Consider the following 19910-nt stretch of genomic DNA (forward strand, 5'->3'; position numbering starts at 1 on the left):
CCCCTAGTAACTGACTCTTCCACCCTGGGAAAAAGCTTCTGACTATCCACTCTGTCCATGCCACTCATAACTTTGATAACCTTTATCATGTCGCCCCTCCACCTCCGTCGTTCCAGTGGAAACAATCCGAGTTTATCCAACCTCTCCTCATAGCTAATGTCCTCCAGACCAGGCAACATCCTGGTAAACCTCTTCTGTACCCTCTTCAAAGCCTCCATGTCCTTCTGGTCGTGTGGCGACCAGAATTGCACGCAATATTCTAAGTGTGGCATAACTAAGGTTCTGTACAGCTGCAGCATGACTTGCCAATTCTTATACTCTATGCCCCGACCGATGAAGGCAAGCATGCCGTATGCCTTCTTGACTACCTTATCCACCTGTAAACTGCACCAAAACAGGTGTACTGACCTCATCCCTTGCACTATCCTAACTCCCGGACCTGCTGCTCTCTGCTGAGTTGTGGACTCATTTTGTGCAATGGGAAGTCAACCTGCAAGGGTAAAGTTAGGGCGAAACTGCAACCAGCCTATTCCCTGCATGCGGTGTGTCCCAGTGAGCTTGTTGTTTGCAGCATCAACCTTTTCAACTCAGTGATGGCCAATTCCCAGCACCAAAACTACAACCTATCCCATTGTTCTCACTTATCCCGATTTGTAAGACTGAAGGAATGAAGGGGTCGTATCCTGGACTAGAATCAGGATAATTTAAATCACATTTCATTGATGTTTTAAAAAAAACTGTTAGAAATTTATTACAGCAAAACAATATTCTCAATTGACAAAACAGAACATTGAGGGTGTAATCAAAGAATGATACAGGACATCTGAGGGGCACAGATAGGATAGATCGGAAGAAACTTTTTCCCTTTTGGAGGGGTCAATAACCAGGAGGCATAGAGGTTTAGGGGCAGTTTAGAGGGGATTTGAGGGAAATGCTTTTTACCCAGAGGTTGGTTGGAATCTGGAACACACTGTCTGAAGGGGTGTTAGAGGCAGGAACCCTCACAACATTTAAGAAGTATTTAGATGAGCACTTGAAACGCCACAGCGAACAAGGCTCCGGGCCAAGTGCTGGAAAATGGGATTAGAATAGATAGGTGCTTGATGGCCAGCACAGACACGATGGGCCAAAGGGCCTGTTTCTGTGCTGTATAACTCTATGACTCTAACTCTATGACTCAATGACATTTGGTCTAGCGTATTCATTCCAGCTCTTTGAAAGAACTGTCCAATTAGTCCTATTCAAAGAACAAAGAACAGTACAGCACAGGAACAGGCCATTCGGCCCTCCAAGCCGGAGCCGATCTTGATGCCTGTCTAAACTAAAACCTTCTGCACTTCCGGGGACCGTATCCCTCTATTCCCATCCTATTCATGTATTTGTCAAGATGCCTCTTAAACGTCGCTATCGTACCTGCTTCCACCACCTCCCCCGGCAGCAAGTTCCAGGCACTCACCACCCTCTGTGTAAAGAACTTGCCTCGCACATCCCCTCTAAAGATACCCCAGCACTTTATATTTTTCCATCTTCAGTCATCTATCCAATTCCCCTTCGAAAATTGCTATTATATTTACTACCACCACCTTTCAGGTAGTGCATTCCAGGTCCTAACATTTCACTGTAAAAAACAAACCTCTTCACCTCCCCCTCTGGTTCTTTTACTCATTACTTTAAATCTCTAACTTTTGGCTGTGGATCCTACCAGCATTGGGGTTAAAAATGTTTCTCTCTGTTCACCCTAATGGTCAACCATGGCTCACAATTTTACAATGAGTTCGAAAATTAAGTTAATTCAGAAACTGGGGTCTTAAGTTTAAACAAAATAACTACGTAGGAATGAGGAGCGAGTTGTTTAAAGGTAGTATGAGAAACTACTTTGAAAGATATCACGGTAGACAAGCAATGGCAAGCAGTTAAAACATTAATGCATAAGTTGCAAAAAAAATTGTATGTTCCTTCAAGGCAAAACCACCCACTACGAAGTGGTCCAACCACAGCTAAGAAGAGTAAAGGTTATGATTAAATCAAAGGAAGAGACTTTCAATTTTGTCAAAAAAGTAAGCCTGAGGATTCGAAGAATTTTACAATTCAACAAAAGAAGACAAAAGAACTGATGTGGAAAGTGAAGAGAGAATCTGAAAGTAGATTAGCAAGAGGTATGAAAAAGTATAAACATTGAGAGGTATGTAAATGGGAAGATGTTAATGAAAGTAAATGTGGGATCATTAGATGCACAAAGATATTTTTTTTCATGGGATGTGGGTGTCGTTGGCAAGGCCAGCATTTATTGCCCATCCCTCATTGTCCTAGAGAAGATGGTGGTGAACCACCTTCCTGACCGTGCAGTCCATGTGGTGTACGTACACCTCCAGTACTGTGAGTGAGGGAGTCCCGGCCAGTGACAGTGAATGAATGACAATATTTTTCCAGGTCAGGATGGTGTGTGACTTGGAAGGGGACTTGTAGGTGGTGATGTTCCCATGTGTTTGCTGTCCTCATTATTCTACATGGTAGAGTTTGGGGTTTGGAAAGTACTGGCAAAGGGAAATTGGTGAATTGCTGCAGTGCATCTTGCAGTTGGTAGACACTGCTGCCACTGAGCATCAGTAGTTGAGGTATTAAATGTTTAAGACAGTAGAAATGGTGCAGTACAAGTAGGCTGCTTCGGCCTGCATGGTGCCAAATGTCTTGAGTGGTGTTGGAGCAGTAATAATTCGGGAACATTGAGCCTATTCCATTACTGTAATGACTTTTGCCTGGTAGATGGTGGACAGGCTTTAGGTAGACAATGCTAGAATTTTAAGGGCCCCTGGGAGATGGGAGGGCAGGCAGGAGGGTATAAAACAGTGATGGAAGGTGGGTACAGAATACCCATTGCCTCCCCATCACCCTGAAATTAAGGGGACAGCTTTCCTGCCCAGGGGCCAAATGGTGCCCTTAAGTGGCTAATTTATATTTTAGAATTTATAGACCTCCCTCCACCCCTCACCACTGCCTGCTGGTGACCCTGCCTCACTTACCTGAGGTCCGGGGCTCGAGCGATGGGCCTGGTCTTAAACCTCCTGTAATACCAATAGTGACCTCTGCTCTGGGTAGCACTGCCAATACAACTGAGCTGTGGGTTCTCTGATTGACTGACAGCTCTGGGAGGCAGGTTCCCCGCCGTTTTAGGGACAGGGAATAAGAACACTAGGCAGTTAATTGCTCAAGTGCATTAAATAGAGCTGGGCGGTCTTCAAAGGGCCAAGGTTGGGTTTCCCTTGCCTTTTTGCGTGTCATTGTACCCAATCAGCTTGACTAATCTCACTCTAAGATGCAAGTTACTTGTTGCATCATTCCCAGCCTCTGACTACTGCAGCCATTGTATTTCTACGGCAGATCCAATTATGTTACTAGTCACGGTAAATCCCAGGATGTTGATGATGAGGGATTCAGCAATGGAAATGTTGTTGAATGTCAAGGGGAGATGGTTAGATTCCCTCTTGTTGGAGATAGTCATTGCCTGGTGATGGTGTAATGCTCATGTACTTATCAGCCCAAGGCTAAATGTTGTACATGTCTTGCTGCATATGGCCACGGAAGGCTTCAGTATATGACGAGTTGTGAATGATGGTGAAAATTGTACAATCATCACTTCTGACCTTATGATGGAGGGAAGGTCAATGATGAAGCAGCTGAAGATGTTTGTGCCTGGGAAACTAGTCACAGGAACTCCTACAGTGATGTCCTGGAGCTGAGATGGTTGGCCTTCAATAACCACAACCCTCTTCCTTTGTGCTAGGAAGGACTCCAACCAGTTCAGAGTTTCTCCATGATTCCCATTAACTTTAATTTTGCTCGGGCTCCTTGATATAACACTCGATGCCTTGTTATCAAGTGCAGTCATTCTCATCTCACATTTTATATTTAGCTCTTTTGTCCACATTTGGGCCAACACTGCAATGAGCTCTGGAGCTGATTGGCCTTGGCAGAACAGAAACTGAGCATTGGTGAACTGGTTTTTGCTGAGTAACATATCTTCAGTATGTTATTCAGGTCCATAGCCTTTGCTGTATCCAGTGACTTCAGCCGTATCACACGGAATGAATCAAATAGGCTGAAGACGAACATTTGTGAAGCTGAAAATCTCAGGAGGTGGCCAAGATGGATCATCACTTGACAACTTGGGCTGAAGATTGTTGCAAATGCTACAGCCTTGTCACTTGCACTAATGTGCTTGACTTCCTCATCATTGAGGATGTGGATATTTGTTGAGTCACCTCCTCCAATTAGTTGTTTAATTGTCAACACCATTCATGACTGGATGTGGCAGGACTCTGCAGGTCTTTGATCTGATCCATCAGTTGTGGGATCACATAGCTCTATAGAATGCTACCTCCGCTGTTTGGCTTGTACGATGTTATAGCTTTATCAGGTTGGCTTCTGATTTTTAGTTATGGCTGCCTGTGGCTGCCCCTAGCCTGCTCTCCTGCAGTCCTCATTCAACCAGGGTTTATTCTCTGGCTTGATGTAATTCTAGCGTGAGGGATATGCCAAGCCATGAGGTTACAGATTGTCATTGAATACAACTCCGTTGCTGCTGATGGCCCACAGCACCTTATGCATGCCCAGTTTTGAGTTGCTTTATCTGTTCTGAATCTGTTCCATTTCACACAATAGTACTGCCATACAACACGAAGGGTACCTCACTGTGAGGACGGGACTTTGTCTTCACAAGAACTGAGCAGTGGTCACTCTGACCAATACAATCATGGACAGACACAGTTGCAGCAGGTAGGTGAAAACGAAGCCAGGCAGGTTTTTCCCTATTGTCAGTTCTCTTACTACCTGTTGCAGGCCCATTCTGGTAGATATATTCTTCAGGACTCGGCCAGCTCATTAAGTAATTGAGCTCCCTAGTCAGTCCTGCTGATGGACAATGGAGTCCCCCACCAAGGGTACATTCTGTGCCCTTTCTACTTTCAATGCATGCCCAGAAGTTGTGATGCAGCAGTCTGGGATATTGTCTGGGAGGTATTTGATGAGTTTGACTATACCAAGCTCTCAGAAGTCCGCTGGTGTTAGCAAAGAGGACTTTGCAGCTTTGACTGGCAGGACGTGCCTTTGTCATTTAGAGTTGCCCAGGTCAATGCCAGGTGGTCCTTCCATTCCACTTTTCTATAAAGTTTGATAAAACTGAGTAGATTGCAATGGCATTTTGGAGTGTAGATACGAGTCGACCAAATTCTGGCTGGTCTGGAGGCCAGAACAGCAAGGACGGCAGATTTTCTTTCCTAAAGGACATTCCTGAACCAGATAGTGTTTGCAACGATCCAACAGTTCGATGTTCATTAGTACTGAGAGTCGCTTTTAATGCCAGAATAATTAATTAATTGAAAGTAAGTTCTGAAGCTACTGTGATGGGATTTGAACTCTGATATCTGGTGAATTAGTCAAGGTTTCTGGATTACTCATCGACTAACATTACCATTATGTTACTTTCCCTAATGTGAAACTGTAATGGGGAATAAGGAATTGGCAGAGATATTAAACAAAGACTTCATAACTGTCTTTATGGTAAAAGACACAAAAATATTCTGGAACTAATGGGGAAGAAAGAGTCCAGCAAGAATAAAAAAAAAACAGTATACGCAAATATATGGTACTGGAGAAATGAATGGGACTAGATCTGCTTGACCTGATGACCTGCATCCTAAGATATCAAAAGAGGTTGTTGCAGAGATAGTGGATGCATTAGTTTTGATCAATCAGTGTCCATAGACACTACAGTTCCCAAGGATTGAAAAGTATCAAATGTAACCTGATATTTAAGGAAGGAGGAAGTGCAAAAATGGGGAACTATAGGCCAGGTGGCCTAAAATCAGTTGCTGACTAAATGCTTGAATCTATTACTAGAGATACGGGAGCAGGGCACTTCGAAAATCATAATATGATTACACAGAGTCAACACGAATTTATGAAAGGGAAATTGTATTTGAAAGATGTGTTAGAGTTTTTTGAGGATGTAATTATTCGGATGAATGAGGGGGACCCAGTAGATGTATTGCTATCTGGATTTTTTAAAAAATCAATAAGGTGTCACACAAGAGGTTATTTCACAAAATTAGCATTCATTGGATTGCAAATTGGGTAATGGACAGAATAGGAATAGCTCGGGAATTTTCGGGTTGCCTCATTGAAACGAGCGATGTGCCACACAGCTATTTACAAGCTAGATTAATGACTTCAATGACTGAAACTGAGTGTCACATTTCCAGGTTTACTGATGATACACAGACAGCTGGGAATGTAAGCTGGAAAGAAGGATGTAAGGATGTTGCAAAGGGGCACATACGAACATATGAATTAGCCTGCTTCACCATTCAACAAGATCATGGCTGATCTGATTTTAACCCTCAACTCCACATTCCCGCCTTCCCAATAACCTTTCACCCTCTTGCTTATCAAGAATACATGGGTTGGGTGAGTGGGCAAGGACATTGCAGATGGAATACAATGTGGTGAGGTGTGAAGTTATCCACTTTGGTAGGAGAAAATAAAAAACAGCACATTTGGTGTATGATGAGAGGGAAATGTTTGCATTTCGAAGGACCTGGGTGTCATTGTACATGAATCAGAGAAAATAAACATGCAGGTACAGCCAGTCATTATGAAAGCAAATGGTATGTTAGATTTTTAACAAATGGCATGTTGTCTAAGAGTAAAGAAAGCTTACAACAATTATACAGGTGGTGCCAGACCTGGAGAACTGTGTGCAACTTCAAATCAAATGGGCAAAGGTATTCTGGAAGATAGGTTTGTCGAATGCTTTTGCGACAGTTACTTAGAACAATATATTGTGGAAATAACTAGGGACAAAGTTATATTAGATCTAGTATTGTTTAATAAGGCAGGGTTAATTAGTAATCTCACAGTATATGTTTCTGTGGTGTTACAACCACGTGGTGTGACTTGGATGGTTCCCACTGTCCAATTCCCCACCTGACAATAACAACTGTATTTGTATTAGACTTTATCCCTTGGTGTTTTAATTATCGAATGGACAGCGACAGGTTGTCTTGTAAGTTTTAAAAACAGAAAATCAATTGTTTATTGATCAATACGCCTTATCCCGAAATTGTTGCAAATGCATCCACACACACAGACACACACACACACACACACAAAAGAACAGACAGAGAAGGGAAAGGTTATGATAAACCTGTTGAATTCTCTTGGAAAGCAAGTTCTCAATGGATGCAGACCTGAGATGACTGTAGATTTCTCTCTTGTTTTGAAGGTTCAATTGAAGACGGTTGGTTACTTCTAGCTCTGACTGCTGTATGATGCAGATGTGGGATTCTGCAGCAGAGCACATGTTTTGTTTTCTGGCTTGGCCGGAACACAAGCTGTTAGGATGTTGCTCTCTCTGTCTGTCTCTCTCTCTCTCTCTCTGTCTGTCTGTCTCTCTCGCTCTCTCTCTCTCTCTCTGTTTCTCTCTCTCTGTCTCTCTTTCTCTGTCTTTCTCTCTCTTTTTGTCTGTCTGTCTGTCTCTCTCTGTCTCTGACTCTCTCTCTCCCTGTTTCTCTCTCCCTGTTTCTCTCTCTCTCTCTTCCTCTCTCTCTCTGTCTCTCTTCCTCTGTCTCTCTGTCTCCCTCTCTCTCTCTCTGTCTGTCTCCCTCTCTCTCTCTCTGTCTCTTTCTCTCTATCTGGCTGTCTTTTTACGTAAAGCTGTTATCTTTGACACCCTGTTATAAATCGATCTGCCACATTCCCTACGTCCCAACAACAGCGACAGCATTTCAATTGTGCTTCATTGCCTGTAAAGCAGTTTTAATGGTAATAAATCTAATAATGGTACATAACTGAAAGATTTATTTCGATTTTGCTCATCAAAACCCTTCAAAACTTTTAACACTTTTATTCAAAGAGGTTAAACTTCTCTTGACCTTCTTCACCCGAAGAAATCCCTCTGGGATTCATCCAGTAAGGCCTCTGTAACTTTGGGGAGAATTCAATTTGTTCATCCAGGCCTTTTATGGGAATCAGCTGGGTTTGCAAACGGGAGGGCTTAGCCGAGGAATGTTGATGACTACTCAAGGGCCGTGTTTATATTTGTTCTTTCAGTGTGGCGACATTGTAGCCACGGTAGTTATTGCCCATTCCTAGCTGTCCAGAGGGCCTTATAATTCTAATACTGGTCTTGCCAGCAATGCTTTATCCCAAGAATCTTTTGGTTGCACAGGACAAATGCGAGGCAATGATCATCTCCAACAATCAAGAACCAAACTAACTCTCCTTGACTTCCAATGGCTTTATCATCACCCAGTTGACCCACCATCAAAACCCTGTGGTCAACCTTAGCCAGAATCTCAATGGCATCAGCCAATTTAATGCATGGTACTGCAGCAAGGCAAAGGTTGGTTATTCAGCAAGGAGTGCCTCAACTCCTGACTCCCCAAAGTCTGTCCACCATCTAAAAAGCAGGTTAGGAATGTGATACAATATTCTCCACCTTCCTGGATAAGTGCAGCTGTGACAACACTGAAGAAGCTCAACAGCACAAAGGACAGAATAGTTAGCTTGATTGGTAGCCCATTCACCATCTTAGACATTCACTCCCTTCACAACTTGTACATCAAGCCTGCAGTTTTTACTATATACAAGCTGCAATGCATTAAATCACCAAGGACTCTGTGACTACCAATTCAAAGAGCAGGGCAGTAGGCACATGGAAACACTATCATCTTCAGGTTTCCTTCCAAGTCACGCATGATCCTGATTTGGAACCATATCTCCAATCCTTCATTGTTACTTGCTCAAAATCCTGCCAGTCCCCCCCCGACCCTCCCCCAACAGCACAATGGATGTACATACAACACACGGACTGCAACGGTTCATGAAGGCAGCTCATCACCATTTTCTCAAGGGCAATTAGGGAATATCAATAAAATATGGTCTTGCAGACAATGCTCACATAATGAGAATTATTTTTATAACCATAAAATGTGGTCTTATTCTTACCTTTTAACTCAACCTAGAAAAACTCATTAATGTCTACAGTTGAACATTTCAAAGCCAAGTGATTGGAATTCTCAATTCTTTGTTGTGACACGAAGACAGTAAAAGAACTGTCAAAGAAGTAACATGAAAAATACCTGCAAATTATCCAAAGTTGACACCAAATCCTGGCGTGGAATGTTCTCCAAAGCATCCCTAATCACCTTCAAACGACGTTCTTCCGTTTTAAACTGTTTCTTGATTAGCTGCACAAGTGTGCAAACATTAGCTTTCTCAAGTTTGCCATGCGGAATTCCATATTCTTCCAATGTTTGCTTGAATTTTTCCAGTTCATCAGCTGACAGCTCCTCAAGAATTGATGTAATTCTGTTCATGACCTCTTGATATTCTAGCGGAAATGGAAAAAAATGGTGATATATTGTACTGCTTGACTATGTTTCTGGTATATAACACAATGACATTTATGTTATCACAGAACTTTTTTTTCTCCTCTGTTTGTGCCTTTAAGACTTTGTTTAAAAACAGTGTGCCTTTAAAAACTATGTTGCATAGTGTGCCACAGCTGCACCTGTCTCCTAGGCCACAGCAGAAGAAAGCGGTCATTTTTTCCCAGGGCGGAAAGGGCTATCGCCAGGGGGCATAATTTTAAGGTGATTGGAGGAAGGTTTCGGGGAGATGTCAGAGGTAGGTTCTTTACACAGAGAGTGGTGGGTGCGTGGAATGCACTGCCAGCGGTGGTAATAGAAGCAGATACATTAGGGACATTGTAGCGACTCTTGGATAGGTACATGGATGATAGTAGCATGAAGGGTAGGTAGGTAGTTTGATCTTAGAGTAGGTTAAAGGTTCGGCACAACATCGTGGGCCGAAGGGCCTATACTGTGCTGTACTGTTCTATGTTCTATGTTCTATGGTGTAATGTTTCAATTTGACTGTGTGCAGGGACAGGCTGAAACTAGCTTTTTGAGAGGCACCAGCGAAGTGTGCTTGCCTTGCAGGAACAGAATTCTCTCAGCTGAAATTCTGCAATGAACCACAGGCTGTGTTAATTGTCAAAGAAGAAAAAGACCATTGAAGAGAACATTTATATTGCTGGAGGTAGCAAAAATTTATTTTCTCTATTTCCAATCTAAGAGTCTTTGCTTCAAGATTGACTCTCTCTTGACTGATTGTATTTTCTGCAATTCCCAGTAAAGTTTCCATTGAAATCTATCAATTTTAAAATCCAAATAATAGACTTGTCATATTACTCAGTACTGAAGGAACTGTGTGATGCCTGCTGCAGCTGAAGTGCTTTGAATATCTATCAAGTAAACACTGTTCATCAAATCTGTGTGGAATCTTCAAGTGGCATCTGATTGTTCTAATCTGGACACCTCATCAAGCAGGGATGTCACTCACAAAGACTTATCACCCAGTTATTTATTTATTCTTAAGAAACAGCTATTTTAACACCATTTTTAAAACTGGCTAACCGTTAGTTTTTGAATGTTTGTGTGTGCATGGGGGAGTTAGAATAAATAAGAAGTTACAAGGTCTTTAGAGATAAATTTATTGTAATAGTATTTAGGATTTAATTTATTAATAAATAGTTAATTTTTTGTCTGAAGATAGTTGGCTTAGTCTATTTTTATACTGGCAGTTACTAAAGTGTTTAAATTGGATGTTTTCTGGTTTGGTGGGATAAATGAGAACAATATGTTGTGACCTGTGGAGTGATGGGACTGAATTGACAGTGCATTGATCCCACCTCGGTCGTAACATATTAATTGGGCATCTCATCCGGGAGCATATTAATTGGGGGCTTGTCTCCAGCATGACATATCAACAGGCGGTTCATCTCTAAGGTAACATTAATTGGGCGTCTTGTCTTGGGTAACATATAAATTGGGATCTTGCGTCTGGCTTCATATTAATTGCTCATCTCTGGGATCATATTAATTGCTCTCGCATCTGGGATCATATTAATTGGGATGCTTGATTGTCGGAATCCAAATCTAATGCCAATTACGTGAATTATAGGGGGAGTAATAATTTGAAAAAAAAACAATAGTAATCAGATTTCTTGTGTAATAAGGTACAGTCTATATCATCAGAATGGCATTAGCAGTTGCAGCAGTTTGTCTGAGAAGGGAGAATGTGGTCCTCAGCAACTTCATAACTTTAACTAAGAATAAACTAAAAGAATTGGCAGCACACTTGGGGTTAGAATTGAAATCAGGTGCTAAAAAAAGCAGAGATAATTGACATAATAGCCCAATATTTAAAATGAGAAGAAGAAGAAGACAAGGAAAAAGAAGGGGGTAAGTCAGAGAGTGATGCAGTGATACTAGCTAGGATTCAGTAGAAATGGAAAAAACTTGAGGCTGAAAAAAGAATTAAGAAAACTTGAACTTGATAAAGAAAAAAGGGAGAAAGAGTGAGCACATCAGAGACAAAATGAAAGAGAAGGGAGGGAATTTAGGTGAAGAGAGATGGAACTAAGACAAAGGGGTGCTCTTGACTCCAGGGAAAATTCAGGTCAGTAACAATCTGAATTCAGCCCAGGACCCAGCAAAAAGTTGTCTAAATTTATACAATCTCTTCCTAAGTTTGAGGAAAGGGATGTAGAGACACTTTTCATATTTTTTGAAAAAATAGCCAACAGATGAAATGGCTGAAGGAAAGCTGACACTGCTTATGAAAAGCAGGTTAGTCGTCAGAGCTTGTGACATTTATGCCATGCTTCCTGAAGAGGTTTCTGCAGATTATGAGATGGCAGAAAAGGCTATTCTCACTGCATATGAGTTAGTTCCTGAAGCTTACCGTCAGAAGTTTTGGAACTTATGGAGATTGACTGGGCAGACATAGGTAGAATTTGAGGGTGAAGCAAATTAATTTTGACCATTGGATACGGGCATTAAAGATGGAAAACATTTGTGAGAACCTTTGAGAATTGATTCTCTTGGAAGAGTTTAAAAATTCAATTCCTTCAGTAGTGAGAATTCACGTAGATGATCTGGAAGTTTTAAAAGCTAGGCAAGCAGCAGAAATTGCTGATGATTTTGAGCTTGTGAGTAAGTCAAAACCTTTTGTATATCACCCCCGTAAACCTAAGAAGGCTAGAAAGTGGGAGAGTGAAAGGAAGGCAAATATCTGGGGACAAGAAGGAACAGTTGGGAATGCCTGAGGATCACCTCCTCAGGTTAGAAAGGAAGGTGCTGAGGGTAGAAGTGAGGTTCACAAGCCAAAGTGTTATCATTGCAACAAAACAGGTCATCTTCGTTCAGAATGCTAGAAATTGTGAGGTAAACCCAAAGGACCTGTTGGGGTACGCAAAGCTAATGCAGAGGAAAAATCTATGACTTGGTGTCTAGCAGACCAGGCTATAGATTTAATGGCAGCTGTAAAACCAGATGCAAAAACGAGAGTGAGTGTAGAGGTTAAGAATAAGATACCCAAAAGTTACAATTTTTTTTTGTTTAAGGGGAAAGTAACTCCATATCCTTTAAGTGAGGCAGGAAAACCTATCATTATACTCAAGGATACAGGGAAACCTAAGCTCTCTTGCTGGGGAAACGTTTCACCAGAGAGCTCCTTGAATGCTCAAGTTTTAGTTACTGGAATTGGTGAGGAGTATATACCCATACCTTTATATAAAGTACATCTGGAGAATGATTTAATATCTGGAATGGTATGTGTAGGAGTTGTCCACAGTTTACCAGTAGAGGGAATTGATCTACTCCTAGGAAATGATTTGGCTGGATCAAAAGTATCAGTTTCTCCTATAAATACAGAGGAACCAAGTGAAGTTAGGGAAACAGAACAATTACAGGAACAAGTTCCAGAAATATTTCCTGCATGTGTAGTCACCTGAGCAATGGCTAAACAGGATCTATTGTCTGAGTTAAAAGTGGCACCACAAACAGATAGCACAGTATCTGAAACCTTATTTGGGGATTTAGATAGTCCAAATGAGAAATTGCAGCACAGCAATACCTAATGGCACAGTCACCTCTGACAGAAGCTGAGGTGAAAGGAGTTCCAGAAGGCTATTATATGGAATAAAAACAAGAAGTGCTGGAACCACTCGGTAGGTCTGGCAGCATCTGTAAAAAGAGAAGCAGAGTTAACGTTTCGGGTCAGTGACCCTTCTTTGGAACTGTTCCGAAGAAGGGTCACTGACCCGAAACGTTAACTCTGCTTCTCTTTCCACAGATGCTGCCAGACCTGCTGAGTGGTCCAGCATTTCTTGTTTTTATGTCAGATTTCCAACATCTGCAGTATTTTGCTTTTATTTTGCTGCTATTATATGGAAGATGGGATTTTGAAGAGGAAATGGAGTGGCCTCATAGACCTGCGGATGAAGTCTGGATAGTTTTTAAACAGATAGTGGCACCACCTAAATATTACAAGGGATTAATAGGGTTAGCACATGACACTCGTTTTACAGGACATCAGGGAATTCGGAAGACTAAGTCACATATAAGCCAACATTATTACTGGCCAGGACTTACAAAGACCGTAAAGCAGTTTTGTGTAGCTCAGGAACACCTTAAAGCAAACCAAGCCAATATGAAAAAATGGGCAGACAAGAATACAAAAGTTTTCACCCAGCAATGTTTTGGTGTTATTACCAATACAGGAGGAACCATTAAAAGCATGGTTTAGTGGCCTATATAGAGTGATCAAAAGAGTGGGGAAGCTAGATTACTTGATTGACACCTATAATCGCCGGATGAAGAACTGGTTGTGTCACATCAATATGCTAAAGCAATATTATCGCTGGGGGGAGGATAAACCAGTACAGGTATGTCAGGTAATTGGGACTGTGGAGAAGGAAAAGGATAGTGAGGATGAGGCAGAAGGAGGCCTAGACAATTCTTAGATTGAACCTCCAAATATCAGATTAGTGAATATAGAATGACTAGTAAAATTGGGAAAAATGATTTTTCCCTGAGAGGCAAGACAACATGAAGACCTAACCAGGCTCTTCACAAAATTTTAAAGAGTTTGTAAGGATAAGCTGAGATATACAAACTTAGCCACACATGTTGTAGATATAGGGGGAACCATTCCTTTAAAACAACATCCTTACTGATTAGGTCCAGACAGACAGGCCCAAGTAAAAACAGAAATCCAATGCATGCTGAAGGGCAGCTTAGTTGAGCCGAGTCAGAACAGTTGGAATTCACGGTGGTCTTGGTGCTTAAACCTGGTGAGTCGCCACAACTTTGCATCGTCTACAGAAAAGTCAATGGGGTAATGAAGGCAGATTCCTACCCAATTTCTCATTTAAAAGACTGTATGGACAGAATGGGCAACACCATGTGTTTTATAAAGACAAATGTCTTGGAGGGATACTATCAAATTCTTTTGACACCTCAAGATAAGGAAAAGTCAATTTTTGTTACACCGGATGGGTTTTTTCAGTATCAAGTCATACCACATAGGTTAATGGGTACTCAAGAAATTTCTCAGAGGATAGTGAGCCCAGTAGTGGTCAGTGTTCCCAGCTGTGCAGTTCACCTGGCTGAGCTGATGGACAATACTTGGAAGGAAAATATGAAGCAACTGGGAGACCATGTTTGGAAGGTCACGATGGGCTGAATGAGACTACATTTGTGAAAAAAGTAGTGTTGAAATGTTTTGATGGAGTTTATTGTTGTAATCTTATCATTTAAAAAAATGTAGATATTTCAGGGAAAAGTAATGTTATTGCTGACGCTTTGTCAGGAGCCGAACCACATTCAGTTACATGGGTGGCTATGGTACACCGAAAGCTCTGTAGATTATCAATAGAATAACTGGGGGCATGAATGGGAAAAATGTCAGGGTGTTTTTGTTCCAGTTTCCATTTTTTGCATTGTAATGAAACACATTTTAAGAATGGTGTTTCATTTCGCCAAGGGCGGAGCTGTAACAGAATTTTTTTTTACTCCTCTGTTTGAAACGGTGTGCCTTTAAGACTTTGTTTAAAAACAATTTTGAAACGGTGTGCCTTTAAGACTTTGTTTAAAAACAATGTGCCTTTAAAAACGAAGATGCACAGTGTGCCACAGCTGGAGCTCTCTCCCAGGCCACAGCAGGAGAGAGGTCACATGATGTAATGTTTCAATTTGGCTGTGTGCAGGGATTGTCTGAAACCAGTTTTTTGAGAAACACTAGCGGAGTGTGCTTACCTTTGAGGAAGAAAATTCTCACAACTAAAAGTCTACAATGAGCCACAGGCTGTGTTGATTGCCTAAGAAGAAAAAGAAACCCTTTTGAAGAAAACATTTATATTTCTGGAGGTAGCAAAAATTCATTTTCTTTACTTCCAATCTAACAGTCTTTACTTCAAGATTGACTCTCTCTTGACTGATTCTGTTTTCTGGAATTCATAGTAATTTTTTGACTGAAATCTATCAATTTTAAAATCCAGGCATTGACCTGTCATTACACTCCATGTTGAAAGAACTGTATGATGCCTGCTGCAGCCAAAGGGGTTCGAATGTCTATCAAGTAAAGACTGTTCATCAAATCTGCATAAAGACTTTAAGTGGTATGTGGTTATTCTAATCTGGACCCCTCATCAACTAGGAATGTAACTCACAAAGACTCATAATCCAGTAATTTATTTATTCTTAAGAAACAGCTATTTTTAACATCATATTTAAAACCGATGAACTGTTAGTTTTTGATGTTTGTTTGCATAGGGGAGTTAGAATAAATAAGGAGGTATAAAGTATTTAGACATAAATTTATCTTAATCATAAATAGTGTTTAAGATTTAGTTTATTCATAAATTGTTAATTTGTTGTCTAAAGATACCTGGTTTGGTCGGTTTTTATTCTGGGGGTTACTAAAATGTTTTATTTGGTTGTTTCCGGTTAGGTGGGAAAACCTTAGCAATATGCTACGACCTGTGGAGTGATGGGACTGAATTGACAGTGCATTTCTCCCGCCTCAGCCGTAACAATGTACAGAAGGTTAAAACTGGGGACATGGCTGGCTTCAGTATCTGAGAATTGTGAATGGAACTGAGCACTGCAATCATTAGTGAGCATTGCATCCCCACTTCTGATATCATGATGGACGAGAGGTCATTGATTAAGCACCTAAAGATGTTCCAGCCTGTGACACTATGATGAACTCATGCAGTGTTCTTCTAAGGCTGAGATTATCGGCCTCCAACTACCATAGCCACCTTGCTTGGTGTTAACCATACCATTTTATGTTTGGCCTGACCCCCTACTCCTCGAGCACATTTTCCTCCTTTGAGCATCTCACCTTGTTCCACCCCCTCATCTCTTTTTTTTCAAAACTATCATTCTCTATCACCCTCCCAAGTGCAATAAAAAATTATTACCGAGATATCTTCACTGTTTTCGTCCCTCAGCTTCTGCACGGAATGACTTCTCATCTTTGGTGATTTCAATCTCCATCACAACTCATCGTGATCTCTTAGTTCACCACCTTCTTATCCTTCCTACATCGCTCTTTATACATAAACTCTCCAGCTCACATTCATGGCCACCCCCTTGACCTTACCATCTCATGTGGTCTTGCTAGTCTCATCATATCAATTACAGATAAATCCATCACTGATCACTTCCTTGTATCACTCACATTCCCCTTCCACACCCCAACCCTCCCTCCTTCTGTATCCATCCATAAGAAAAGAAATGATCTCCTATTCACTTACAACGGCCCTTTAAAAGCCCAACTATCTAGCCTTTGTCCCTACATTCACACAGCATTTATACATATACTGATTTGCTCAACTGCACCATCACCTCCACCTTTGATGCCCTAGTTCCCAATAAAATCATTATTCTCGCTCACCCTGGCCATTTTCTCTGATATGGCCATCATCGCCACCCCTTAAGTCCAAGGGACACAGGCTTGAAAGGATATGGTGGACAACTGGTTTAACCACTCACTTGGAGTGCACCACTTAAAGCAATATCAGGTGCTGCTGTCACCATCTGAAACTGCTCACTATTCAAGGATCATGCTGGATACCCGTGGTTTTTCTCTGCTACAAACCACCATCTGAAACCCCTCTCCCCTGTCCCCTCCATCCTCACCTCCAACAAGTGCGAGGAACCCAGAGATTTGTTTGTCATTCAAATCAAAACGATCCAATCAGCTGCCTCTGTCAGGTCCCTCCCTTCCACTGGCCCATCTGACTAAACTTCCTGTAATGTTCCCCCTGCCCTAGCCCTTACCTCGTACCTTTCTCTAGTTTCTCTCTTATCTCCCCTCGTGCCCTCTCTGAGCTCATTTTGTCCATGAAACCCACCTTTCCACCTCGCTTTCCTCCTTGAAAGCACTCCTTAAAATTTACTGCTTTGACAAAGCTTTTCGTCATCTGACCTATATCTTCTTTCATGGCTCGATGTCATACTTTGTTTTATAATGCCCCTGTGAAGCGCTTTGCGATGATTACTTACACTAAAGTCATTATGTAAATATCAGCCAGCTACAAATGGTGGTGAATAGCCAAAGTAATTATCCACCATAAACTTTCAATTCTGCATCCTTGGACGTAAGGGAGTGGAGATCAGGATTGAACTTGAGGGAACGGTCGCAATGACAGAGATAGAGCGAGAGAGTAATGACTTTAATGGGTTTTAACGGCTCCATGTAACAAACTCCAGAGTCTGAACTGCTTCATTCTGTTCCTCAGTAATCAGACTGAGGGACAAAAATGCTCTTCCTCTGTAACAAGCTTGAGTGCCTCAATGGATATCCTCCTCTTCCCATGTTCCTTCCAATATCGCTTGGTACGAATCATGGGAAATATGTCATAAATAATGAACTCCCATTTGGTCTTTCACAACCTCAGGATATCCCAAAACAATTTACAGCCAATGATGTTATATCAATGTTGATATGTTATGGTTGTTTTACTCTTGGGAAATTCAGAAAGGGAGAGTTCTATGAAAGCATTGCATTTTTCAAAGCTTTTCCATTGACCCTCGTGCTGAGATATTGGACCGCCTACTGCAAATACTGCATGTAGCATAGAAATTACCCAATTTTGGTGTTAGTTTACACTTTCTTAATTTTAAACGGCTATGCAACACAGAGAGTAATAACCTGATGTCTTACTGGAACATACCTCGCATCCTACATACCTTGTTTACCTTTAGAGATCATCTCGCCTTCTTTGGCAGAAACACCCAAACCCATGACTTTTGCCACCAGTGCAAGTGCAATAGGTGCATAGGATCACCTCCAAGTTCCCATCTAAGTCACACATTATGATGCCTTGGATGTATATCGCCGCTCTCTTATCATCACTGTATCACAATCTGGGAACTCCCTACTTAACAACAGTAGCTTTTCACCACTGTAGGGGTTCAGGAAGTCTGCTCACAACAAAGGTCTACTAGGGATGGGAAATAAAGGTTGCCCATGTCAGTGATACCAAAACACGAGGAATGACTTTGAAATAAGATGCCAAGTCTACTGAAATTACATTTTGGGAAAAGATTTGATAATGGGCAGCCAGATCAATGCAGCCAGTTTTTCTAATCATGATGCTGCAATTCCACTATGAATTTTTTACACCTCACCACACAACCTGACACTGGGGATTTTCTGAATGCAGCATCACTTCCAGTGGTGCAGAAAATTAAGCAGCACATCCAGCAAATCTCTAAAAGACCCTGAGAAGTCCACTGTGTCAATTCATGTCATCTCCCGTCTTTGAAGAAAGCCTGCTACATTAATTCTCAACATCGCCTTAAAAGAACTGTTCTAAATGATCCCGGTGACCTGTCTACCTGTACTCAGAAGTTAGACTGTATGTCAGTCTTTACATTGTTGGAGGTAGCAAATTCCTTTTGACTGCCAAGCTCTGAGAAGTCTCTGCCTCAGGTGTGACTTTCTGTTGCTTTTTGTGTTTTTGGAAGCTCTGGAATTCTCAATCATGTTTCTACTGATAGACTGCCAATTTAAAAGTCCAAATACATCTGTTGTCATACTCCTTGTTGAAAGAACTGTGTGATGCCTTCTGTAGCTGAAGTACTTTGAATGCCTATCTATTATAGACTGTACGTCAAATTCACCTGGAGACCTTGAATGACTTCTGACTATTTGACTCAGGGGCACCTCACCAAACCAGGAAACTAACTCACCAGTACTTACAACACAGCTATTTAGATAATGGGAAGGCGGTGGCATACTGGTATTGTCACTGGACTAGTAATCCAGAGCCCCAGGTATTGCTCTGGGGACATGGGTTCGAATCCCACCACAGCAGAAGGTGGAATTTGAATTCAATTAATAAATCTGGAATTAAAAGCTAGTCTAATGATGGCCATGAAACCATTTTCGATTGTTGTAAAAACCCATCTGGTTCACTAATGTCCTTTAGGGAAGGAAATCGACTGTCCTTACCTGGTCTGGTCTACATGTGACTGCAGACCCACAGCAATGTGGTTGACTCTTACATGCCCTCAAAATGGCCTAGCAAGCCACTCAGTTCAAGGGCAATAAATGCAGGCCTGGCCTGCAACGCCCACATCCCATGAAAGAGTTAAAAAAAAATTTCTAAGAAACAGCTCTAATTTTTAAACATAATTTTGAAACCAGTTAACCATTGGGTTTTTGAATGTCTGTGCATGTACAAGAGGGTTAGCAGGAAGAAGAAGTCTTCAGACATAGATTTATCTCAATATTGTTTAAGATTTATTTTATTTTATTTATTTATTTTATTTATTTAGAGATACAGCACTGAAACAGGGCCTTCGGCCCTCCGGGTCTGTGCCGACCAACATCCATCCATTTATGCTAATCCTACATTAACCCCATATTCCCTACCACATCCCCACCATTCTCCTACCACCTACCTACACTAGGGGCAATTTACAATGGCTAATTTACCAATCAACCTGCAAGTCTTTGGCTATGGGAGAAAACCGGAAATGTTTTGTTGC

General features: G+C 41.5%; 1 protein-coding gene across 1 annotated transcript in view; it reads right to left on the reverse strand.

Annotated features, from left to right (window-relative positions):
* LOC137345887 (uncharacterized) overlaps nt 1–19910 on the reverse strand; it is a 97309-nt gene that overhangs the window by 56931 nt on the left and 20468 nt on the right. Inside the window, exon 4 of the mRNA XM_068009132.1 lies at nt 9138–9388. Coding sequence (XP_067865233.1) covers nt 9138–9388 — 251 coding nt within the window. The remainder of the gene's footprint in view (nt 1–9137; nt 9389–19910) is intronic.

The sequence above is a fragment of the Heterodontus francisci genome, chromosome 29 (genome assembly GCF_036365525.1).
Source record: "Heterodontus francisci isolate sHetFra1 chromosome 29, sHetFra1.hap1, whole genome shotgun sequence".
NCBI lineage: Eukaryota > Metazoa > Chordata > Chondrichthyes > Heterodontiformes > Heterodontidae > Heterodontus > Heterodontus francisci.